The sequence below is a fragment of the Danio aesculapii genome, chromosome 14 (genome assembly GCF_903798145.1).
Source record: "Danio aesculapii chromosome 14, fDanAes4.1, whole genome shotgun sequence".
Taxonomy (NCBI): domain Eukaryota; kingdom Metazoa; phylum Chordata; class Actinopteri; order Cypriniformes; family Danionidae; genus Danio; species Danio aesculapii.
Window position 1 is genome coordinate 38773861 of NC_079448.1, and position 27996 is coordinate 38801856.

Consider the following 27996-nt stretch of genomic DNA (forward strand, 5'->3'; position numbering starts at 1 on the left):
ATTCCTTTTGCCTTTGTCTTCATAATGAAACAGGGTGACAGCGAAACCCATTCTGTCAGCTTAAATCTCCACATTCGCACACATAATGGCATCTTTTTTTATTCTGGGCGAACGACGAAGCGTGCGCAGTTTGAACCTCATCCAGCAGTCATATTTAATGGTGCGTTTTGGGAAGGAAGTCAACTCTGCAGCACATCCCGATGCTCAAAAGGAAAGCACCAGATTAGACTGACACTTTTCAGGTGCGCTTTGTCTCAGGTCATTTCTCTGGAGTTAGTTAGTGTGACAACATCTGATTGTACCTCGATTGAACCAAAGCATCTAAGCCTCTTTTTGATTGCTGGCTAAATGCCCAGTTGGCTTTGGGATTTCCACAGCCTTTAATCTGACGACCTGCCGAACAAATGGTCATGGCCGTCTGCTCATCCCTTCTTTTTGCACCTCTAGACAGTTTATCTAGTTTAAGCACTGTTCCTGCCAATAAGGCTCCCGTTCTCAATTTACACCTTGAGCGCCAGTGTGGATTAATCCAATTGCAGATTTTCAAAGATATCACGGTAGTTTATATCGTTAGCTTATTTAAGATTAGACCATTGTTGTGCAAATGCTTTGGTTTGGGCATGTCATTGTTTCAGTTAAGATGTTAATTATTGCTAGTTAATTAATTTGACAAATTCAGGATGCCTCAAATCACTGACTGCACTGTTGATGCAGGTACAAGACACCATACTTTGTTTGTGGTCACACTTTACAATAAGGTTACATTAGTTAATGTTATGTATTTACTATAATGAACTAATTATGAACTACAGCATTCATTAATTATGGTTTAACATCTACTATTGTATTATTAAAATCCAAATTCATGCTTGTTAACATTAATGCACTGCGAGGTGACATGAACAACTATATTTTCATTGAAAAACATTCATAAATACTGTAGCAATTGTATTTGTTTATTCAGGCTAGCAAACACATTATCTAAAATTAACTAATACAAACTTACTGCAAAGTGTTATTTATACTACTTTTCTTTTCTTTTGCTCACTGCTGACATTCATAGACTCCGCATTGAAGATTAACGGCATTGTTTTTGTGAACTAAATCTGTCAAAAAACTCACAGAAACAGTTGAAAGCGACGGAACAAAAAGCCCAGAAACTGCATTCTGACGGAAGGCACTGAGGCATAGAGCATCTGTCCTAGAGCTCTCAGCTCTGTTAAATATAAATCGCTAACGTGATTTGTCTGTTCGTCGTCTACTCATTATTCAGTTAGCAGGTTTGTGGTTAGGTGAGTTTCACACTGGGTTACTCAATATTTATCTACAGTACGTGCCCATAATCTTCTTAGGCATCGACTTATAGGTTTACTTAGAAAAGAATGGCTCTTAAAAGAGCTTAAGGCATAAATCTGGCTCGCCCTGGTTAATCTGAGTTTTCTAAATTAGATGAAAGCTTTGCGCATTTGGCCATGTCACATTTAACTTCTTTACGATTAGTGTGATTCTGTACATCAGTGCTTTTGTACTGAAGAACATGTCACAAATGTAATCAATTTGCCAAAGGGAGATCTTCTCTTTGACAGTCTCATTTGTCTGGCTGATTGATAATGCAGAGCGTCTAATATCTACGGCTTACAGGTCTGATCAGCAGTCACCCGCTGTGCATACTCCGTGTCTAGGCATATGTGTATGTCTTTAAGCATTAGCTACACAAGCTTTTCTCTACACTACTGTACTCTTAGTGCTATTTTAAATGAATCACAAGCGTTTAGTTTCATATCAAAATAGTATCTGGTATTTTTTATTTAGAAGCTTGATCAGCAAGTTTCACAATGAGCAAAATAGCTTTTGAGTAATGAAATTGTTGGTCTTAACTTAAATACAGTTCTGTAATGTTTTAAACTAGATTTGGATTAAGGACATTATGTTCAGGTGGCACATGGCTCAGTGGTTCACACTGTTACCTCACAGCAAGAAGGTTGCTGGTTCAAGTGTAGGCTGCATCAGGAAGCATTTCTGTGTGGAGTTTGCATATTCTCACTGCATTGATGTGGGTTTCCTCCAGGGTGCTCTGGTTTGCCCCACAGTCCAAAGACATGTGGTATAGGTGAATTAAATAAACTAAACTGGCTGTAGCATAGGGCAGCACGATACTGGAAAAAACGTACATTGCAATATTTAATTTTTATGCTATACCTATTGCGATATTGAGCGTGACATTGACAGATGAAATAAATAGCTTTATTTGAAAAGAACAAATAATTTCAGGAAATTTTGTTATTTATTTACATATATTATGTAATAATTTTAGGACAATAATAGGATGATTTTATAGTGGAGTGCATCTGCATAACATGTAATAAACCAAATCACAAGCAACAATGATAAATAGAATAAAGCGAAGTTACAAGTGAAATAAATGCTTTATGCTTTTTTCCAACAGTATTCAGGCTCACAAATTGAACATTTTATTGTAAAATAAATTACACTTTATAATCTACATTGCTTATATACTGCACATAAACACAATTAATGTTTCTGGAATTTACAAAAACTTTAATTTTCTGTGCCTGAATGCTTTAAACTGGCTTGCGTACACAGTCACATGCGTACACAGTCACATGCAAATGATACTTTTTTTTTGGAAACGTTATGGTTAAACTTTGCAATTACTCCACAATCATGTGTGTGTTTTTAATGCATACTCAACTATAATCCTGATTCGACATTGCAGATCCTGTGATGTGACTCCTGCAAATGTGCACTTCGCAATATTTATGCTGAAGCGATATATTGTGCAGCCCTACTGTAGTGTATGTGTGTGCGTGTGAAAGAGTGTGTGTGGGTGTTTTCCCTGTACTGGGCTGCGGCTGGATGAACATCCGCTGCTTGGCAGTATATTCTGCTGTGGCGACCCCTGAAATTAGTGAAAGGAACATGAATGAATGAATGACATTATTTTGAAAATGGTCCATTATGCCTTTTTAAATTCCTGTCTAATGCTGTTTTTGAATGTAAAAATCAGCAATGACAAATAAAGTTAATTGGGCTCTATTTTAATGATCTATCTGCAAAGTCTAAAGTGCATGATGCAAAATTATTAATGGTGCATCCGAATCCACAGAAAAATGCGGTTTGTGCCACTGCGCATGGTTTAATAGGGTTGTGTTTATTCTCTTAATGAGTTATGGGTGTGTTTTGAGCATATTGTGCATTAAGCCAATCAGAGTCTCATCTCCCATTCCCTTTAATAGTCAGTTGCGACGCGCCATGGTGCGTTTGCTATTTACATAACGGACTTTGTAAGTGGAAAAACTGCACGAGGATAAAGAACGAGCCTCCTCCATTCGGCCTCTTTACTTTCTCTTTACTTTACTTTTACTCTTTACTCTACTCCTTTACATTAATGGATAAGGAAATGATTTTGTATGCACTCCACTGATGACATTCATTAGCCTACATATTTAATTTAGTTTGTTAAGTGCAAAGATTTGTTTCAAAACTATTTCTAAATTCAGATCTAATTTCCAGCAAACAAATAAATGAACAATAATAAAGAGATGTGGTCAAAAAACAGAGTTATATTCAAACACACGTCCTGTTTGTATGCCTCATATGGTGATGCATACAGTACATCTTCAGAACTCGACAGGTGGCACAAATAAATTTGCTATTTAAACAACTTGGTGCAATTTAAAATGTGAAAATTACTGATGCGTTGGTCTGAAAATAGCAACGAATGGGGCTAAACACATCTTGCACCTTATTGAGCTGGGTGTATGATAGGGCCCAACGTCTCTTAACGTTAGCATAAGTATAAACTAAACATACGGAATCATCTAAAACCTATGAGAAAAGAAGTGATCTGAAAAACAGTATATATAATAAAAAAGTAAGCATTTTTTTAATAACGAAAAGGTAAATTATTGTTAAATAATGTCAAATAAATAAGTTAATGGGTAACTTTAATGAAGACTTTAACTATTATTCACTTTTTAGCTCATGAATCAAATTATTCATATTCTTAAAAAACAAAAAAAACTTGTCTTAAGTCTTTTGCAGCACATTGTAGGTGTCAATCCGTAACCTTTTTGGTGATTTTTTCCGATATGGCAAACTGCTTAGCCTCAAGCGTCTTTATGAATGCTGCAGAACACCTAGATGAGTTGATATTCAGCTTGTTTGCTTGACATTTACCAAATAGTTTTATTTATCCCATTGCTATTTGATCAGCATATTTGCTCAGTGAATAATCAATAAGCATAAGCATTGCATTACTGTAGATGACATTGAAGGAAATTTCCATTTATAGAGTTTTGTTGTACTTTATAGACATGAACATGTAGCTGCGAGTGGCCAGAGCAATCAACTGCATTTCACTTTAAAGTCTACCCATAAAGTCACAAGTTAATCAGTCCACAATTTACAGCATCTGCTCTGCATGGAAATGAGTAATGCTAATGAAAATTGTGCACTTTAAATGTAATTATTTTTGTGACGCTGCTTGTAATTAGTGTTTCTCAAAACTCCTGCACACACGTTTGTGCTATGAATATTTGTGAATAATTGTGAGGCTTGTTGACGATGGCATTGGTGTAATTACTTTGCTAAGCAATTGGTTTTATTGTTACTGGAGAATCATGAAAGGGCAAAATCAGTCAGTTAATACATGGATAGACATATGATGAATAACACAGAATCTTAAGTGGATGTTTATTAATGTTATACAGTATTTTTAAAAAAAAATATAAATAGTCTTAAATTAACTTTTTTAAAATATTTAGTTAGACTATGTCTTTTTTTGTCTTGAATTTTTTCAATTCAATTCATCTTTTTTTTAGTGCTTTTACAATGTAGATTTTGTGTAAAAAAAACAGCTTAACAGAGAAGTTCTAGTAAATTAAAACTGTATCAGTCCAGATTTCAGAGTTGAAGGCGCCGGAGGCTAGAGAATGCTGGACGGCCATCATGGAGTAGCTGCAGGTGTGATTAGGTCACCGGTGGGTGTTCAGGCAGGCCTACAGGATCAATGCAGAGACTCGCCTCTCTCCGGGTGTCAGAATTATTCTCATGCTCTCTACTCCTCCATGACTACCACAGTATCTGCTCAGGATGCGGCCTGGTCCAGGATTATGGAGACCTCAGGATAATGAATAACAGACTAACATAAGTGTAGATGCCATTTGAATTATAATGTTAATAGTATGTGAATAATCTTAATAGTACGTAAAATTTTATCTAGTTTTATTCATTCATTAATTTCTTTTCTTTTCATCTCAGTCCCTTTATTAATCCAGGGTCGCCACAGCTGAATGAACAGCCAACTTATCCACCACATGTTTTATGCAGCAGATGCCCTTCCAGCCGCAACCCATCTCTGGGAAACATCCATACACACTTACTCATACACTACGGACAATTTAGCCTTCCCAATTCACCTGTATCACATGTCTTTGGACTGTGGGGGAAACCCACGCGAACGCAGGAAGAACATGCAAACTCCACACAGAGAAGCCAATTGCATCGCCTAATCAAGTTTTAGTGATTAAAAATTACTTTAGTTTTAAAAACACAAGGTTAGAGTAAAATCAAATATAGTACAGTGGTTATTCGTGGGAGTTACGTTCTAAAAATAGCATGCAATAGGCAAAATCTGCGAAGTAGTCAGCTTTATATTTTGCTACTAGCTTTATTTTTTACCCGTCTTTTGGAAGGGGCATTAAACCGAGGTCCTGACTCTCTATGGTCATTAAAAATCCCATGGCACTTTTTGTAAAGAGTAGGGGTGTAACCCCGGTGTTACCCACCCGGACCTTACCCATCATGGCCTCCCAATCATATCCATCCACCGAATTGGTTCTATCGCTGTCTCTCCACTACCCCTGTAGCACGTGTGTGGTGAGCGCACTGGCGCCGTTGTCCTGTGGCTGCCATCGCATCATCCAAGTGGATGCTGCACACTGGTGGTGGTGTGAAAAGACCCCCTCTCATGATTGTGAAGTGATGGTATGCCCATAGTCAATAAATGCGGAATATAAATACACATTACATTACATTACTATTATTATAGATGTTTTAAGGCTGTAAAACCCCTCACTACACACTTTACACACTTTTCTATGACAGGCATTAACATTTTTCACACTTTTCTCTCTTGTTTAAACACTCTCAAAGTTCAGACCTTCATAGAAAAATAAGTCCAGTAATACAGATTGAAACCAAAGATCAAAACCATTTGATCTTCATTTAGTTATTCCGTAATGGCGTGTTTCAGTCGCGTAACTTCTACCTTCCATTAGCATGTCCAGAAGTTCAACTGTTTCCTCTGCATTTTGGGTGCTACCACAGGTGCCTTTGATGGTGCAGAACATTTCATTGACCTTGCAAACATACAGCACTTCAGAGTCACCCTGTTAGCGATCAAAGATTTATGCACATTTGGCAAGCTGAACACATTCTGTACTGTACAGGAGACACAGCACTGAGGAGATTGATTGACAATGGTCTACAGCCAATCAGGACACAGAACACAATGCACTAATCAGGATGCAGAACACAATGCAATAATCAGGACGCAGAACAAAATGCGCTGTAGAAAAAAGCATGTCAAATTGCACAAAAAAAATCAGCGAAACTGCGAGGCCGCGAAAAGTGAACCACGTTATAGCGAAGGACCACTGTACATTATTTTTAACGTTTTAATTTACATTCATTCAACTAATGATATCAAATTTCACACGTCCTTCTTAAACACCAGTAGTGTTACTATAAATACATTTAATTAAATCACAGACTGCACAATGTAATAGATGCACTGTACCGCAATTTTAATTTTATTTGCCAGCAAACACCTCTAACTGCTGTGCAACAGAACACAGGCCATAATAGACTGGCTGTATTACTCTATTTGAGCTGGATCTTGATTAAAATTGCTCCATCATAGATGTTTGCTGATGTTTTCGAGAGGCAAGCTCATCAGTGCTTTTCTCTGGTGTAGAATGAATGTATGCATGCGGTTGCCAGGTTGGGATGAACTGGGCAGAAAGTGTACTCTGATTAAGTGATTTGATTATTTTTTTTTAAATCTGGCAAAATCTGACAACCATTTAACATTTCCTCAGGGTGTCAATATCGATTATCCCAATCAATATACACGTTATTCTTCATGTTGTTGTTTTTGTATAGGGCTTTAAATAGGATTTACAGTAAAAATATTTTAAATAGCAGTCCATAAGAAGTGCTTAATGAGATTAGGGCAGTGCAATGGAGAAATGGCACAGTTTGAGTAATTGAGAAGTGTCATTGGTTTGTCTTGCTGTCAAGGTCAGTGGCTTTGTTGAGTCACACTTAAAAGCAGCCACCCAGACCCATTCGTCTTACTTAATGGTACATTGTAGACCTCTGAACGAGAACAGCAGCTTCTGTTGGGCCAGCCTTTTTCAAGATCCCCTCTGACTATGTCTTCATTCCAGTCCTCCTCTCAATCAATTAATCAATGGCAGGGGCTAATCAAGCAGGAACAAATTGCTATGCACCCTGCTTAGCTGCACATGGGAAGGCATTAGCCATGATTCGCATGCAGTTCAGAATCGCAGAGGGTTTTTGGGTCATTTAAGCGCTCTGTGAATTAGCAGCTGATATCAGCCAATGACAGTTTACCATGTTTGCAGCTGAAGTGACAGTTCATCACGCTAAAGAGGAAAACCCGATGAGACTTGGCACAGGACGCACTTGATTTGTCTCCTCTGTGACACCGCGCATTTGGGATTGGCGACTAGGGATGTGCAAATCTACATATTTGAAAATTGTCGACTGTAGTTGGCCTGTATAATTAGGATGTTTTCAAGCTTACGTGAACGCAATGGGCAGAGGAGACTTGCTTTTGTTGTGTGTCTGAATGAAACAGAATTATGTGGTTTTGATGTATTTTTCAAAGAAGAGCAAAGAGCTTGACATGCCATTTTAAAAACACAATGCTTGCGGCAGGATGCTCATAACAGATTGGATGCAACTGCCAAGGATACCTGTCTGAATGTCTATTACTGCTTTTTTGGCTAGTGCTAAAAAAAAGGGATGTAGCTGAAGATGCAACTTTTCCCAAACTTTTAAAGTTTTAAAACTAATTTGCAAAAGAACTGCTGAAATTTCAAGTTACATTATAAGGAAATACCTATAAATTAGCCACATTTTTCCATTTTTATGTAATTTTTTCCTGTTTATTAAGGCTTTTAAATTGCATTATGAAACCTTGATTTTTCTTCCAACAACCTTTAACCTTAAAAAGTTTGAAAAAGTGACTAATTAACATATTTAATAGTTTAAAGTGATGCATTCTATATTATGCTACAAAAACCTTGTAATAAACTGTCAGTGATTTTTCCGTTCTTTTAAAGACTTTATCTCTATAGATTATTTCTTATACATGATATTATTTAAACCTACTAGATCAATGTGAGATCATGGTCCCATAATGTTATTCACAACTATAAATAAATGGAGAACACTTGTGAATCATGAAATACGGAAACTGTTAATTACAGATATTTCTTTTAAAGTGTTGTTTGTTGCATACTAAGTATACAGACTAGTTTGCTGTTATTAGTTCTGTAGCTGGTATTTATTAGTGTTACTAAAGTTAATATAGTTGGGTTAGGTGTAGTGGTGCATGGATAACAAATCCCATAGTTCAGATTAAGGTTTTTGATTCATGGATTGGACCAGTTTTTGGATCAGCAATTTTAATTTGCTTTTTTTTTTATTGGAAGAACAGAACATAAAGGAATGTTTGATTTAACAGATCTAAAATGGTAGGAATTAGGCCAAAGGAAGGTTGTATAACTCGATCTATCTATATCAACAATCTTTCTCTCTCTCAGATTTCACTCTTGGAAGCATCTGACATCATGTACCTTACACATAGGACATGCTTTAGGGCTTCCCCTACCATATTACACCTAAAACACGGATTGTCGTAAAACTCGTCAATGGCAGGGAAGCATTTTCTCTTGTTAACTGCAGGGAAAAGCACAAATAATGTCATTTAATTCGGTTACATCCAGCGGCCATCATCATTGAACCAATCTCCATCATTGTAAGCTGCTTGCTTTTCTGTCTGCTTCATTGCTCCATTTGTTAGATGTTCGCTCACACTTTCTTTTGCAGTCTGAAGAGCGTCAAACGTACAAAGCACCTAATTAACACCATTTGATGTCTAATCCCATCTTTGCATTGACTTTAGATGAAAATCACTCGCACCTCATTCGCGGCTGCTTACTGCACAGACTGCAAAACAATTCCATGTAACATAGGATTGTGAGGGCACAGGTGAGATTTCAAATATATCACGTGCGCAGCATATGCAACGTCTATATGTCATGTAAAACAGTTAATTGCAAACTGCAATAAATATAATTTGATTATATGGTTTGGAATTGGATGTTTTATGAGATTATTTACATTTTTTGCGATTATTTTGCATTTAAATTGAGAATTTTGCAGGATGGCAAAAATGTGTGACTTTTTGTTTATTTCGCGTTGTATCAGCGATCACAAAATCGCGAAAAACTATGGGGTCTGTTTAATACACAAATAAACTTTATTGAACATGTACAGTTGAAGTCAGAATTATTAGCCCCCCTGAATTATTTGCCCCCCTGTTTATTTATTTTTATTTTTTTCAACACATTTTTAAACATAATAGTTTTAATAACTCATTTCTAATAACTGATTTCTTTTATCTTTGTCATGATGACAGTAAATAATATTTTACTACATATTTTTCAAGACACTTCTATACAGCTTAAAGTGACATTTAAAGGCTTAACTAGGTTAATCAGGTTAACTAGGCAGTTTAGGGTAATTAGGCAAGTTATTTTATAATGATGGTTTGTTCTGTTGGCTATCAAATATATATATATATATATAGCTTAAAGGGGCTAATAATTTTGACCTCAAAATGTTTTTTAAAATGATTAAAACTTCTTTTATTCTATCCGAAATAAAATAAATAAGACTTTCTATAGAAGAAAAAATATTATCAGCCATACTCTGAAAATTTCCTTGCTCTGTTAAACATCATTTAGGAAATATTTGAAAGTAAAATATAAAAAGGGGCTAATAATTCTGACTTTAACTGTACACATAGACATCACCTATGTACTGTATAACTACAGGTTAACTATGTCTATATAAAATAACTTTAACTGTTAAAGTTATTAGTATAGTTATAGGTTAATTAGTTAAAGTTATTGGTAACTAATATAGTGTGGTAACTAATTATGGTTCTGATTTTGATTGTGATGCAATAATGTGCACCTTTTGTAGAGCTGCTTTAACAATAATTATGTTGAATTTGGTTGTTTTTGTGAAGTAGCTGATTTTGATCTTCCAGTGAAAATGACCATATGTAGCTTTAAAAACATCCATGAATAGTTGTTAGGGCTGCACATATATTGTTTGAGCATCGATATCTCAATCGCAGGATATGCATTGTTGAGTTGGGATTATATTTGACCAGAAACTACAGGTCAAAACACATGAGGTTTGTGGAGACTGCAGAATTGAATAATAGTGAAAAGTGAATGTTTATTATCTGCATGTGTTTTAAGGCTTGACTTTGTGAGCATTTTAAGAAAGTTGAAAACATTTTAATATTGCTTAAAGAAGTTTAATAAAGATTCATTGTATTGAATTATTTAAATGATGAAGACTATACAATGTTATTTTACATTTGATTATTCAATTTCTGAAGCTCTTTTTATTTCACTTTAATATTTGCTCCATTGTATATATTTATGACTGTAGTTTGTTTATAATATGTACATACTTAAATAAACTTACATGAAAATATATTTCTATTTCACTCCCCTACGAAATCATCCCAATAAATCTAAAGTAATGACATTGCAAATAGAGCTATTTAAGTAATCTGATGAAATTGTATTTATATCGCAATATATTGCAGAGAAAAAAAAATTGGAATGTCAATTTTTTCTAATATTGTGCAGCCCTAATAGTCATGTACACACACACAAAAAATGTTGCACTGATACTGTATATCAGCCACACAAATTAAATATAGCAAGAGCTAAATATCTAGGATCATTTTTGTTACCATTATATATTGTCATAATGCCCAGCATGCTTGTTAAAATTAAACCATTAATGCATTATAAGCACATCAGTGTGACATTCTTTAAAACTAACTTATAACAACTGACATTCTTAAAAACTGTGTTATAATAGTGCTGTCATAATAATGCTCACCCTGTTTGAGTTTCTTTTTTCTGTTTTTATACATAGTGGATAATATCATTGTGTTTATTCAAAGCGGTTTTGTCTTCTGCTGCATTAAAACAGGAATTATTCTGATTGACTGTCAAAGTTTTTCATTTCTGAAAGTGAGTTTTTGACAATATTGTTGTTTTAAGGCCAAACCAAGGGTTGTTAAATGGGACGTTTTAGCCTACTGGGGATTGATCCTATTGCCTAGCAACTATAAAAGCTGCTGTTGTCTTAGTGAAATGTCAGAATTTTAGTGTTTGTACTCTTAAAAACTGCATTGTTAGAAATGGTCATAAACTACAGTACTTAGATTTAGTGCGCAGTGAACATTGGGACAGCTGTTGTATCCTTCAATGCCCTTGGAATGAAGGCTGCATTTGAAGGGGCTTTAAATTGGGACAGCTTTTGTCATGTGGAGTGGATGCAGTCAGCTTTCAAATGTGGATTTCAAAGCCTCTGAAATGGGACATCGCTTATTATAGCTATACACTGCGTAACATGCATGTAACTGTATGCTAAAACAATCTAAAAATAATCTTTTGTTGGAACAACTAATTGACCAAATAGTCACCAAGGCATTTGCTGTTTGTTCAAACTACTTATTTAAAATGAGCTGAAACAACACAATTCTTGAGTTTCTTTGGGGACAACTTATTTGTTTTATGTTCAATCCACTTAAAATTGTACAAACTAATAAATTCACATAATTCCTTCATGTTGTCCCAATGCAAATAGACTATGTGGCATTTTTACAGTGCATACATTCCACACTATCAATTTGTGTTGAGACAACACCAAGGTATTAAGTTAGCTTATTACTTTTTACAATTTTAGGTGGATTGAACATAAAACAATTATATTGTCTCCCCAAAAAACGCATGAATTGTGTTGTTTTAGCTCAAAATTAATAAGTAGTTTGAACAAACAGCAAACATCATTTTTTGAGTGTAGACCTGAGCCATGTTTCCAAAACCAATCAAAACAATTCATTTGTTTATTTATTTATGATCTATGATTTTAATTTTTAAATAACATAATTTCCAGATCATTTAAAATCATTTATGGCTCTGGGCATGGGAGAGGGTGGAGATAAACTTCTGCAACCTGGTGCAATTTAGTCTTGATGGATTTTGCTTAAATTATTTGTTTTATGTAAAAATGCACAATTAAACACAGTTATTTAAAACAATATATATATTAACAGGAACAGCAAGTTTAACAAGCATATACACTCTAAAAATGCTGGGTTTAAAACATACCAAATTTGGTTTATTTTGGCAACCCAGTGCTGGGTTTGTATATATACAGTATTTGACCCACCACTGGGTTGCCAAAATGAACCAAATTTGGTATGTCTGGGTTGCCCTAATCCAACGTTGGGTTAAATATGTACAAACCTAACCATTGGGTTAAAAAATGTCATTTAAATTTAATTGTTCAGAAGGTCATGATTCTCACTCATTAAACAATTACTTTGTATAGCATTTATTTTACATTCTTAGGTGATACAAAAACACAGACGTTTCAGCACAATGCCTTCCTCAGTGTGTCAAAACGTCTGTGTTTTTGTATCACCTAAGAATATAAAATAAAAGCTATGTAAATGAAATGTAATAAAAATGTCTAATAAAAGAATGTAAAATGTGAGAAAAGATATATAGGGTTAAGTGCAACACAGGTTCTTTGTGAAAACGTACCCTTATATACATTCCTGGAGAGCACGAATTATGTAGCCAGAGACACATATGGCTGCACTTTGTCTTTAAAAAAAATAACGATACAGGGTGGTATGATGTAGCCGATGGCTTCTGTTTCTTTTCACGTTACTAGCTGACCACTTACCCCCATGTGGACCGCTTTTCCGTTGTTACCAGTTTGCCCAGTGGCTCGCCGTATATGTCGGCGGAGTTGAGATGCAAAGAGAAGTTGACCGCGACAACGGGGTTCGAGTCGGGTGAAGAATGATCCCAGAAAGCAGGTAAAACAAAAACAAAAGGTAAAAAATCAAATAAACAAGTAAATAACAGAAGGAGAACATGGTAAAAAAATCAAGTGGCCGTGAAGGCTTTTCTTTTTCTGGATTGGTTTTGAAAACACTGTCGTTTGGGTTTGGGGAAGGCTGTAGGCGAGTAACTCGGGCCTTTTGAAAACACTATCGGTTGAGTTTACGAAAGGCTGTCGGCAAGTAAATCTGGCCTTTTGAAAACACTATTGGTTGGGTTTAGGAAAGGGGGTGGGTGGGTGTATCAGTCAGTCAGTTGTCTGGTGAATTTACACAAGAAGAGCAGGCGGGAATGGCACTCGTGAAAGAAATTTGACATCTGATAAAGCGTACACAGCTGCCTCTGGTGGATTCGCGAGAGCAAAAAAAAAAGAAAAGAAAACGTACCTCCTGGGATGTATTTAATGCTGTCCTGAAATGTATGCAGGGATACGTATCCATAATGAGCATGGGTTGGTTTAGTGGGTTGCCCTTATTTGAATCAATGTTGGGTTAGATCAACCCAACATTTTAGAGTATATAAGCAACAACACAGATGTTACAAATACAAGTTATTTCTAATTATTTTGTATGACAATTACACAAACAATCATTTGAAAAAAAAAAGAAGATTTTAAAGTGTGTTCAAGCATGTCTGTTATGTCTATTTACAAACAGTAGGGAGTGTTGAGAACATTTGTACATGAAGGTTAATTAAATTCAGATTCATAACAAATAACATCCCTTTATTTATTGCCTTTCCAATAACGTGAAATGGCCGTTGCTGATGTGTTTAACCTACTGACATCTTGGGTAGAAAAAAATAACCAAGCCTTTTAGAATGTAGTCAATTAAAAACCACATAGCTCAAAGCAGATCTGTCTCTAAAGGTTTATCAGTTATTGTTATAAAATAAATCAATTTCTCTCATTCAGACCCTGACAGTTACTTTTTCTCTGCGTTCTGCTTTTCTGACTCTTCTGGTTTGTATTGTGTAACAAGAAAATCCTGTTGAAGAGCAGTAGCATTGACAAAGCATTTCAAACTGAAATTTTTAGACTCCTGTAGTTTTAATGAAACTTAACCTCTGAGCCAATTGTAAAGCAGTGGCTTTGGTGTGCTGCCAATAGGAAAACTGCTTACTGAGCTCCAGATGTTGTGTTCAGCCAATGGGAGAGTGGATCAGTGCAGTGTTATTGATGTGATTAATAGGCCAAAGCAAGTGTTGGAAGTCTAACATGTTGCTCAGTATGAATAATTTATGGCCCTGGGCATGGCACTTCCCTTTGAAGTTCCTCTTTGAAGCCAACCCCAAAAAGAAACAAGTTAAATTTTCACAGGACTGAAATATTTATCTGTAATGACCCAAGCTCCTCGCTCAGTCTTGGACTGAAAGTGGTGTTAAAGTGATTGAAACGATCAAAGGTTTTAGAAGCTGAGATCTATAGGGAAGGGAAAATAAAGCAATAGGGCAGACGGCTGTGTAGACAATCACTTCTCAGGTGATCAAAATGGCTCCGGCTGGGACGTTTATGCTCTTTTTCCATCATATATGTACAGCGGGGAAAATAAGTATTGAACACGTCATGTTTTTTTTTTTTCTGGGAATAATATTTCTAAAGGAGCTGTTGACATGGAATTAAACCAGATTTAGGTAAAAACCCAAACAATACAAACATAAAAATCTGTAAAAAACTGTCACCTTTTTTCAAAACTCTACACACAATTCCCAAAACTGCACGCACAAACGCTTCAAATTTCCTTCAAAATGTAACACAGCATTCAAAATTCCATAAACACATGTCAGAATGAAGCATTTACATCAAATGGCAATCACGTCTTTTATGATAGTAAATGTTTGAATATAGGATGTTAACACTGTTGTTCTAAATCTAAAGCTCTTTTCTTTTCTTTGGCTTATATCTACAGTTCAATACAATGTTTTACAGTGACGGTAATCTGCTGAGAGGAGTAACTGGTACACTGTAAACATCAATCACATGTAGAAACCGAAATATTCATTAGGCCAAACATCACTGGTGTATAGAGTAGCATACAACAAAACCATAAACATGTAAAAATGTACAAAAAAAAAAAAAACATGTAAAGCTAAAGTATGTTCTCCAGAACACAGTAAAGAACACAATTGAATGTGGGGGGTCTCTTCAAACACAATTGAATGTGGGAGGAAGAAGCGTCCATATCCTGGAGAAGATTTACAAACTTAGGATACATTATAATTACCAGCACCAGGCTGAGAAGAATTCCTCTATCCTTTTCTAAAGGAACTTTTAAACTTTCTAATGAAAATAATTTATTATTTAGAAAAGCTGAATATGCGGTACAAAACTACAAATTGTGGATTTTTTTTATTTATTTTATTTTTTGGGGGACCAGAACATCCCGGTGTCATCCCGGTCCATTCCGGACCTATTTATAGGCCTGTACTACAGTGATTGGTTAGTGATCAGTTAAGAAATTAGTGTTTCCACATTTGTGTGTGTGTGACCATGTAAATAAGTGTTGCATTTTGATTTGTTGTGTTTGGAAAAGGAAAGCATATGGCTTCCTGTTAGATTTGCGTGTTTTAGGTAGAGAGTTGTGTGTAGTGTTTTGAAATAAGTGTTTTATGCAATTGAAAACTGAGTTCAATGCTGAAAAATAGCTTCTGGTTTTGGAGATTTGCTATGTAGTTTTGCATTCTGAGTGAGATGTTTCAGAAATTGTGAAATGAAAAGATTTTGTGTGTAAGCAGGTTGGAAAAAACTGAAAACTTTATTATGTTTCTAAAAATGACAGTTTTGCTCAATTATTGTTGTAAATACATTATTATTATTATTATTTTTATTTATTTATTTATTTTTTTTTTTTTTTTTTGGAGTACAGAAAGATTAAACATGGATATTAAATGTAATCTAGGGGAAAAGATACCTTAGGACCCTAAATATCTTAAACATCAAATATATTTTATATTATACAATAATATATCTGATCTTTTTGTTTGTGACACAAATTCTATGATATCTAATTCATTATAGAGTATCATGCAAATTCAATTTAAATTTTGAAATATTTATTTTTATCAGAATCAAATTAAAATGCTTAAAACTAGACTGCTTAAGAAGTGCTCAGTTTATTTCAAAAGTTGAAGTCTAATCATCCATATTAATGAAAATGGTCATTATGGTGGCTCTGGTGCCTTTAGCAGCTTAATTCATTTTGGAGCTTCCTCATCAAAGTGCTACTTCAATGTCCACATTAATGGAGTTTCTAACGGAAGTTTGGGAAGATCACAGCACTAAGTGCCCCCTTTTCATAGTGATGTCCAGGGTAGGAACTTTCATCTTTAGTTGAGTTATATGTTCAAGCCTTTCCATTACAGCTAGAAGAAAAAAAAAACTGGCTGCCTTTTTTTTCCCATTCCTCTAATAGACGAATCAAGAATGTAAGGTTGTGAAGTCAGATAAGAATAGCACTTCTTTGCTTGTCTGTGTAAAACAAAGTTAAATTAAGTTAATTGTATGTTATTTTATTAGTCTTAATCTATTGGTGTTTGTTTCTTGCATTGTTTTCTGGACTATAGCTATATGGAAACAAACAACCAATTAAAAATTCTGTTTATCTGGTTTTCTCAGTTTTTACTTGATTTATTAGATATGGGTTTGAATAAATGTTTTCTACAATGTTCTTATAACTTTTTTTTTTTTTTTTTTTTTACAAATGTATAAAAAGATTTATTTAAATCCTCCCACCCCATTAAAAAAAAAAAACAACATTTGTTGTGATGAAAATCCTTGTTTTTTTTTTCCACCACACATTGATCTCATAATGTCCCCATCAACCGGAAGCTGTGACCGTTATTTATTTCATATTGTGATGCAGTTCCTAGAGAAACGAAATATTACATGAGACAACAGTGGGCATGGCTTGTGTTTTCTACTGTGAGCTGATTGCATGTAGTAATGTAGGCATTTCATTCAGAAAGTTCGAGAAATGGGTTTGAGGAGAGTTATTACAACCTAACAGACACCTCGTCCTCACCATTTCTGTTTGATGTCAAAACTGACAGGTTGAGGGGTGTGGTTAAATGTTAGCCACGCCCAATTCCTAAGATATATGTAATCTGACAAATTAACTGAAAAAGTGCATTTTCAGATTTCAATTAAAGATTAGAAGGGCAAACTTTTTTTGTCTCTTAATGACATACACAGATGAATTGTTCACCACAAAACTCGCAATAGAGCTAACAAAATCATATGGTTAGTTTTGATTTCTTGGGGACTTTTCTGAAGTTAAAACATTACCATTGTGTTGTCTTAAAAATAATATATACTTTTATGAAAACATGGAATTAATTTTGTTTTGATAAATTGGCTTTTTATGCACTACATGACAAATATTTTTTTTTTTTAGAATTTAGAAGAGATGTCGTAAGTTTTTATGTACACATAATATTTTAAATCCAGAGAAACCGAGAGTTAAGAGGTCCCTTAATTTTTTTACATAACTGTATACATGGATTGTCATTTTCTTTTTCCGATTGTCATATTTTTTCAATTGTCTGTGTAAGTTAAATTGCTCAGTTTTGCTATTGTATTATTATTTATTTATTTAGTCTTAATTTATATGCATTTAAAAAATCTCAGTTTTAGGGGGTTCTCAGTTTTACTGGATTATTTAATTATGGGTTTAGGTAAAATGTAAAAAATTGTTCATTCATTTATTTTCCTTTGGCTTAGTCCCTTTAGTCATCAGGGGTCGCCACAGCAGAATGACCCGCATACTTATCTAGCATATATTTTACACAGCGGATGTCCTTCCAGCTGCAACCCAGTACTGGGAAACATCCATACACACTCATTCACACAAACACACTCATACACTACGGCCAATTTAGTTTATTAAATGCACTTATAGCAAATGTCTTTGGACTGTGGGGGAAACCAGAGCACCCGGAGGAAACCCACATGAACACAGGGAGAACATGCACAGAACTCCACACGGAAATGCCAACATTCCCAGCCAAGACTCAAACCAGCGACCTTCTTGCTGTGAGGCAACAGTGCTAACCACTGAGCCACCGTGTCACCATAAAAAAATGTTTCCAAACTTAAAAACAACTGGTCAAAATGACAGGGTTGTTTTATTTATTAGTGGTTATGATTGAAAATCACATATTGACTTCTTAGCTCTTCGTAATTTAAAACACTTGGATTGTGTGGTTTAAAAAAAATTGTATTACCTTTTTTATTGTCATTTTATGCTCGAAATGACATTATTTTCATTTTAGAAGAAATTTCATTAGTAATCCACATAATAAAACAATAAGTGCATAACTGTACTGTATATTGTGATGTCAGAAATTATTAACATTTCTTTGTGTGTCTGTGTAAAACAAAGTTAACCTCTCGTAAAACAGCTTTTTCATATCTTTTCTTTTTCTACAAAATAATAAATGCTGTTTTTCCCCTCTTCTTCACTCTGGTGTACAGGGATCCTGTATAAAGGGAACGGTGAGAATGTGTTCCTCTCTCAGCTTCCTCCCATCATCAGCACTGTAATGGGGAACGGCAGACGCAGAAGCATCTCCTGTCCGAGCTGTAATGGCCAGGCGGAGGGAAACAAACTGCTGGCCCCTGTTGCTCTGGCATGGGGCATTGATGGCAGTCTGTATGTTGGCGACTTCAATTACATCCGACGCATCTATCCGTCAGGCAATGTCACCAGTGTCATGGAGCTCAGGTGAGCACAGCGAACACAACTTCAACATCAGCATCGCAGACCTTATGTGACAAATCACAGGATCCTGTCAGGCAGCGTCTCTACAAACAATTTAATAGGATTACTTTTTTTTTATTCGCAAAACAGTCAGTCCTCTCAAAAAGCAGGCCTTCGGATTTTGCATAATAGCAGGAACAATTCTCACAGCAGGTGATTTGAAGTAATTGTTTTGAAAGTTATTGTTGAAGGCTGTGAATTTTCGAGGCAGTGCTTTGATAGCTGTAGCTACGATGTTTGAAAGGGGAATTTAGAGGCGTTTAGACTTTTAGAGTGCTGACAGAATGCTTTAGATTTAAAGATGAAGTAATTCACCGCCATTTACATTTTTAAGCTAATGCACAAATTGAAAGTCAATTAACTAGCTGACTTCTCTAATCATGGTCCTGTTGACAATGTAGTCTCAGTTTTAGAGTGGTTTGTCTCTAAAAAGATACAGTGCTCAGCATAATTGGGTGAACCCCGTTTTGAAAATGTATATTTTTATCCATTTCTCAGTGATTATAGACAATGTATTTTGATGCATTTAAATAAAACAGATTTATTAAACAGATATATTTATTAAAATAATATTTTAGTCACCATGCATATTTAGAAATGGAAAGATAATACAATTAAATTCAAGCTAAATATTGCAACAAAAAAAATTGCAACCTACAAAATTTTAACTAAATAAACTAAATAAATATATATTTTTTTTGCTTCTCTTGATTTTTCCTCTTTTTTAAATTTGTGTTTAATATTTTTCTATAACATCAATTTTGTTGTACTAGGTTTTGGACCGTTATCGTAAGTTCTTTTGTTAGATAAGCTCTAGAATTGGCTTCACTAATCTACTGTATATGCACAAATATAATATTGTATAGCTTCCTATTAAAATATGACTTTAAAAGAGAGATTTGTGAGGGGTGTACTTATATATGCTGAGCACTGTATATATCCATTTCTGTTTAATTTTTAATCTACTTCTTTGAAATGTCTTTTTTCTTTTCCAATTCAATATTCCAGTTATATTTCAACAAGTTGTGTTAGGGTGAAATAAATCAATGCCCAACAATTCAAGATGCTTGTGAAATGTGGTTTAATATCAAAGTTTAACCATTATATGGAGTAAGTGTTGAAAGCTCAATAATTTAAGTGCTAACAAACTATTCATGCCACACAAGACATGACAGAGATCTCAATTTGGTATTCATACAATGTTTTTCACATACAGAATACGCACACAGAAAGTACCAAAAATCTGTTGTCTTTTGTGTATTCCTGGTCTTGGTTGAACAAATACATTCAAATTTTTGGGCAAATACCCGCCTTTGTTAGTTATGTACTGTTACTAAAGGTAAAGTAATGCAGAGTTACTCAGATTGCATGATTTTAGCCTCAATTTTGACTTGCCGACAGGTTTTGAGAAATCGCAGACAAATGCCTGAAATCACAAGCAAATCTGTGTTCGCTTTCATGAGTAACAATCACACAGTGATCAAAGATGATATCTGAGAGAATGCCGATGAGTCGCAGACAGCCGTGAGATATTTGGCATGAAGAATATCTGGAGCTGTTGGCGATTCAAAAATGTGAAATGAGTTTTGACTGAAAATAACATCGGCGATTACCTACAGCCAATGAGAAAGCAGTATCCACTAGGTTATTGGGAGGTTGTGGGAGAAGTTAAAAGTGCTTGTATTCAGTCTTGGATGCAAGAAATGGAAGAAAAACTAGTGTAAATTTGGCAGAAGCACCCGTGTCTGTTTGATGTGTCATCTGAGCAATACCACAACCGGGTCATAAAAGAAGAAAGTTGAGGATAAATTGCTAATTCACTTCAAAGCCCAGGTGAGCAAATAAGTACATTTTCTACCCCACTAAAGGCTTCTTTCTCATTATGTAGTTAATAACAAAAGATCACTACGTTACCTTGCGTTGTTTCTATTTCACTTCTTGCGTGTGTTTGATGGTGAGACATAGTTTGCAAAGTTTTTGGCAATTCTTTCTATTTTAAAGTCATGCAGTGTGACACCCCCTGTCGCGGATCCATCTTGCAGTGTAAACACAGCAGCGAAGAAACGCGACCCCAGATAGTCATGCAGTGTAAAAACATCTGTGACACGACTATTTTTGAAAATCGTGCAGTCTGAACTTGGCATAAGGTAATTACTGAAAAGAAAGCAAGCATATGTATATCAATATATTAGAGCTGTGCATTAGCTATAAAAGTGAGCTGTTAAACTAACATCTTGGCGAAAAAGTTAAGGTAACTCAAACCGTTTGAGGAAACCAATTGCAACAAACCATTTAAGTTCAAGAAGTAATCCTAATGAGTACTGTGAACTTAATCCATTTGAGCACAGTGAAACCCAATAAATGAAGAGAACTCAAACCAACTGATTACTGTAAGACCCAATAAGTTAAGAAAACCGATTGCTACAAACCATTTTAGTTAAACTGATCTATGTGAGTACTGTGAACTTACTCCATTTAAGTTGAAGTAATGAGGTATTTAATTAACTTATATTCAACACTGAGTTCAAAACTCTTTTTGAATGAGTAGAATTAACTTTCAGTAAATTTTGGGTTAACTACACTCATTTCATTTGATAAAGTTGACTGTTGGGTTTTACAGTGTATGAATTCATATGATTTCATTCGTACAATTTAGTATGATTTGCTCATCTCAATGACGGTTGGGTTTAGGGGTGGGGTTGAGCCTCACGCCTCCTTTTGAAAATCGTACATTTTCGTACAACTGAACTTATTTGAATTGACAAAAATGTAAAATAGTTACGTTTCCTTGTGAGATTAGGCTGGTTAATCAAACAACAACAGACAACAGAAAATCTCTCACTGGCTTAGGATCAGTAAAGATATCTGTATGAAATAAATGTAAATGACGAAATGACAAAATCACTAAATTATATAATTATAAAACAAATAGTAAAATATTCTCAGAAATATTTAAATCAAATTCATCATTTTAATTATTATTATTATTATTATTATTATTATTATTATTATATAAAATTAGAAAGGGGTGCGAGTAAAGTAAAATGAATAAAATATAGAGGAATTTTAGGCTAAATTTATTTGTGGTGAATTAAACCTGAACTAGATGATGAAGGGATTAAATGTATAATATTGTACATTATCTCTCTTGCTGTTTTTTTTTTTTTCTCACGACTTGTTTCTCTCTCTTTTTCTAAACTAACCAAAGAAATAAGGATTTCAGGCACAGGTAAGTTCCATTAAAAAGAACTTCAGCATTGTGCACATCACTGCAGAGACACGCATGTATTATATCCTACATTATAGATGAATACATTTTTTCTTACATCAACAAACATCACTCCTTGTGACCCTTTGGAATTAAATGTGCAAAGGTTGTCAACATCAAACTAACCCAGGTTAAGTACTAATTCCAGGAGATGCCATCCACATTTTATGAGAGATGTGGTTGACTGTCTAAAAGCTTTACTCAAGCCATGCTAGAGAACTTTAGATTACGATGCAGTGGCAGGCACTTTGGGCCTTTAGCTGAAAGAAGTACCACTGCTTCACATTTTCACATTTGGATTTTACACACGCCAGTGCCTCCGAGTGTGAATTGGTTTCCAAACAGACCAGGATATTGATCGAGGCGAGCGCTCTCAGTGTGTAAGAAAAGCCCTAAAACTGCTTTTGATAAAACGTGAAAAGATTTGTCTGATCCTAGAGAAGAAGGTCACAGATCCCCACACCATCATGTCCCAGCTCGACTGGCCATTTAACCACTAATGGCATGTCTAGAGGGGCCAGGCTAACTCATTCAGAAAGGAGTCGGCTGATTGGGAGACAGAATTAATGAATGCAAATAAGCGTAGCGTTCTGAAAAGCCATCAGTTGTTGACAGTCATTAAGATATGCATATCATCACCGCATCGCAGAGAACCTTTCCCCCGCAAGGGAACAGGAATGATTGAAATGATCTGGCAGTCTTGAAGTCGTCATCACAGCCTCCACAAATACGTTCCAGTCACATCACATTTACTTCCCTTTTTTCTGCTTCCCATCTGTCAGCAGCTCACACCCTTTTGATAGATGCGAAAAAACATGCTGCAATTCTCTCAACATCTTTAATGATATTAATATTCTTATCAGTCTCTCATTTCATCTGCCATCTCCAATTGCAATGTCAGACCAATAATTTATGAGTCGCACTGGCTCGGCTTGACAGCAGGCTAATGTCTTCCCTCATAACTTCTATTGTTTATGTGTCTCTCCCAAAGCAACAATCCTGCTCACCGCTACTACCTGACCACGGATCCGGTGACAGGCCGGCTCTTCGTGTCTGACACCAACTCCAGACGCATCTACAGCCCACTGGGACCGCTGACCAGCTCAGAGCTCCAGCAGAACGTAGAGGTGGTGGCGGGAACCGGAGATCACTGTCTGCCTTTTGACGAAGCTCAATGTGGGGATGGAGGTCCAGCCACTGAGGCTCTTCTCACGGGGCCCAAAGGTATTGTTAAAAGCGGCAATCAAAAGGGTCACGATTGTTTTCAAGCAAGGAGTCAAGTGACATGGGTTCTTCAAACTGATGATATGGTTGAAATGAATCTTCTGAGGCACTTTGATTGACATGAAAGATCATCTCAAAGCTCTGGCAGCCTTTAACAGTGCGAGCTTTCTGATTGGCGCTTCAACCAGGGAAATGGAAACTGACAGCCTCGGGATAGGTACTAAATTATTTGACTGAGCCAGACACAACGGATTGATGAAGCATGCTTTGAACGATGACTTGGCCGACATAAATTATAAAGCGTCACACTTGTCTGGAGAATATAGACATCCTATTTCGGCATATAATCCCGCCATGCAGAAAAAAAATGGAGATGTTTTCATTGTTTTTCAATAAAATGTCATTCGCACTTGAATGCATGTCCTGAATGATGGATACATTAGCTATCGTATTTCCTGTGTGAACTGGTGGTGAATTGATGGGACTTGTGCAGAGATCTACATCCCGGCTGTCGTAGCTATAAAAAAAGAAAAAAAAGTCGGAGGCATTGATGCATACGTGCACTCGCCTCGATTGGGACTGAGATTTTTGCCGTAACGTCAGTTCACTTCACTGTGTTTTCGTCAGCCACAAAAACTCTACCACTCCACTAGGCACGCATTTACCAAGCGGCAGTCTCTATAGCAACGTACACTTTGATAATTTGGGTTTGATGCTTTCCCACTCCATGCTTTTGTCAGATACCCTGAGCCGACTGGCGGACCGGCTCAGACAGTGAGAGCAAGCAGACAGAAATGCTAGAGGGAGGGAGGGAGGGATGTTCTAATACATCCTATTCCACTTTCTCCTTAAGAAATAATTCAGCAGTGGGAGGCAAGATGTGAATAATTGAGGGCGATGCTTTCTGCAGTGACCTGAATAATGGGAAGCCAAACACGACACATGTACCCACTGCCTGGATCAGGCAAGCAAAGAGCACAGCTGTGTGACCTGCACATTTCGTTCCCTTCCTCTCTTCTCTCCAGGGATCGCCGTCGACAAGAACGGACTCATCTACTTTGTTGATGGGACCGTCATCCGAAAGGTGGATCAGAACGGCATCATTTCCACCCTCCTGGGGTCCAATGACCTTGCCTCTGCTCGACCTCTGAGCTGCGACTCGGTTATGGACGTCCATCAGGTGAAGAGTGAAAATTCTCACATCGACACGCTCGAGTCATGTATCGTGACCCGCTGAGTGACTGAAATGACTTTTGGACAGATTATTTTCTTTTTACACTGAGTTGGAAATATACTATTGATGATAGTGTTTTTATTTAATAATTCAAAATTGTTTATAATATCAATACTATTGTTAATAGGTATTTTGTGATTGTTAAAATTCAAAGTAATTACATTTGTTGCAATGTTTATTATTTTATACTAATAGTTCATACATGTCTGTCCAAATTAATTAAAAATACCTTTATTTACTGTTGGGGCAACATGGTGGCTCAGTGCTTAGCACTGTTGCCTCACAGCAAGAAGGTCATTGGTTCAAGTCCCGGCTGGGTCAGTTGGCTTTTTTGTGTGGAGTTTGCATGTTCTTCCCATGTTCGTGTGGGTTTCCTCTGGTTTCCCCCACAGTCCAGATATGCAGTATAGGTGAATTGAATAAACTAAATTGATTAAGTCTGTGTGGGTGTTTCCCAGTACTGGGTTGCAACTGGAAGGGCATCTGCTGTGTAAAACATATGCTGGATAAGTTGGTGGTTCATTCCACTGTGGCAACCCCTAATGAATAAAGGGACTAAACCGAAGAAAAATGAGTGTATGATAATACTATTTCATATAATTCATTTATGTCTGTTCAAATGAATGTATTATTCTTGCCTAATAGACGTTTTGTCATTAAAATAGTTAAAAATACCTATATTTACTGTTCTTTAATATTGCTTTATAATATATTATTGTTGATAGCTCAATCATGTTTGTTTAAATTAAACACAACAAAAAAGTTCTAAATATTAAATTATTTAGAAATATAATATTGCTAAAAGTTCATTCACACTTGTTAAAATGTCAAATTAAGCTAAATAATTTAAACCCACCATTTCTGATGCTTAATTATGGAGTCTGCAAAATAATTATGGTGTTTGCAAAATTCAAAAAAGTTTGAAGTGCAAAACAACTAAAATATTCATTTATTCATTCATTTTCTTTTTGGCTTAGTCCTTTTATTAATCTGGGGTCGCCACAGCGAAATGAACCGCCAACTTAACCACCATATGTTTTACGGACAATTTAGCCTACCCAATTCACCTATAGCGCATGTCTTTGGACTGTGGGGGAAGCCGGAGCACCCGGAGGAAATCCATGCGAACACTGGGAGAACATGCAAACTCCATAGAGAAATAACAACTGACCCAGCTGAGGCTCGAACCAGCGACCTTCTTGCTGTGAGGCGATCGTGCTACCCACTGCGCCACCGTGATGCCTCAAAACTAGAATATCTGAAATTAAAAAAAATTAAAAAACTAAATATATTTGCAAAACATTTTTTATAGCATTGCCTTTACAAAACCAAATGTTCCAAGGACATTTATGGCAGTCCCAGACCTGGGCTGTAAGACCACCTCGTGATACTGTGTCTTCAAGTGATGACGTTGCTTAAATGGAGGCAGGTCTGAGTCTGCCATAAACACCCAAGTTCCCTTGACTCCGCCCCCTTGTCAAATCAGGGCCACAAAGTGAAACGCGCAGAAACATGAAGTGCAAAGAGAAAACAGCATCGCAAACTCACAGTTGACTAAAAAGCCAATCAAATGAGCTCTGCAATTGACTGGACAATTTTTTCTAAATTGCACATTTTTACGTTATTTGCACTGCCTGATTTTTATTTGCAGTTCTTTTTTGTTTGCAAATTAAATTTTTATTTCTCAAAAATTTATTTTCGCTTTGCGATTTTTGGAGATTTGCATTTACTTACTTATTTATTTTTTGCTCAATACTTCATTCTTTGCTTGCAAAACTTTCTTTTATTTTGCAAGTATTTATGGCCCTATATTGACTCCATACTTAATTCATGTTAGCTCATGATACATTAATGTAATTTATGCTACTTGAAATGCTAATGTATTAAAATGCTAATGTCCTTAAGGCCACTATGAAGAACATACCATTAATGTTCATTCAACAATGCTGTAAAGACTGTTGTTTCTCATTAGCTACTGCATTAATACAGGCAATTATCTATTGCCAATTCTGTCACAAAACTTGGTGATCTGGCATGAGAAAATACTAAATCTGTAAACTGCCCAAACTTGTAGGATTAAAATGATCGCAAATGAGAAGAGATGCAGTGAAGCTATAATCTCTTTTGCACTTTGCCTTTTAGGTGTCTTTGGAATGGCCAACGGACCTGTCTGTTAGCCCGATGGATAACTCCTTGTTTGTTCTGGATGGCAGTGTGGTTTTGCGGATCACCGAGGAGGGCCAGGTCAGTGTCGCAGCAGGCCGACCCCTCCACTGCCCCATGCCTTCTACAGACATCTCGGTGACAGAAACACAGCGAGCCACGCAAACCCATCTGGAATCCCCAAGCGCCATCGCCGTCTCCTTTAGCGGAGTCCTGCACATCGCCGAGACAGACGAGAGGAAGATGAGCCGCATTCGCAGCGTGGCGGCAGATGGTCAGATCACTCACCTGGCAGGAGCGCCTTCAGACTGCGACTGCAAAACCGATGTCAACTGTGACTGTTACCTAACCGGTGACGGCTTCGCTAAAGACGCTCGCCTGAACGGCCCGTCATCTCTGGTGGCAGCTCCGGATGGAACCCTATACGTTGCTGACCTGGGAAACATTCGCATTCGCACCATCGGAAGAAACAAGCCTGCACTTAACAGCATGGGCCTGTACGAAGTGGCGTCATCCGGCGAGCAGGAGGTGTACATGTTTGACAGTAATGGCACACACCAGCATACAGCTAACCTGATCACCGGAGACTTCAGATATAACTTCAGCTACAGCAATGAGGGAGATCTGACCTCGGTGGCTGATAGTCATGGGAACACGCTCCGGATTCGCAGAGATGCCAGCCGCCTGCCCGTGCGCATCGTTGCACCTGACAACCAGGTTATTTGGCTAACTGTGGGCTCGAGTGGTGGGCTCAAGACCCTTGGCACACAGGGGCGTGAACAGGTGCTGCTAACTTACCATGGCAACAGTGGTCTCCTGGCAACCATGAGCACTGCCAGTGGATGGACAACATTTTATGAGTAAGAGCGTTTGGGTCTTTTCTGCTCTTTGCATCCTCAAATTTTGGCTTCAGTTAGTAATAAAAAGCCCCTATTTTGCATTATAAAAGGTAATATTTTGGTTTTGGGGGTCTCCAACAACAGGCTGATATGCATGCCAGGTCAAAAAACACTTTCATTGTCTTATAATACGCATTTATTTTTACCTAATTATCCCAACGAC

At 36.4% G+C, this 27996-nt stretch overlaps 1 protein-coding gene across 1 annotated transcript in view; it reads left to right on the plus strand.

Annotated features, from left to right (window-relative positions):
- Nucleotides 1–27996, plus strand: part of si:dkey-237h12.3 (teneurin-3) — a 122603-nt gene that overhangs the window by 77628 nt on the left and 16979 nt on the right. The window contains 5 exon segments of the mRNA XM_056471949.1: nucleotides 18760–19009; nucleotides 22254–22274; nucleotides 23305–23537; nucleotides 24563–24717; nucleotides 26914–27794. Of these exon segments, the coding sequence (XP_056327924.1) occupies nucleotides 18760–19009; nucleotides 22254–22274; nucleotides 23305–23537; nucleotides 24563–24717; nucleotides 26914–27794 (1540 nt within the window).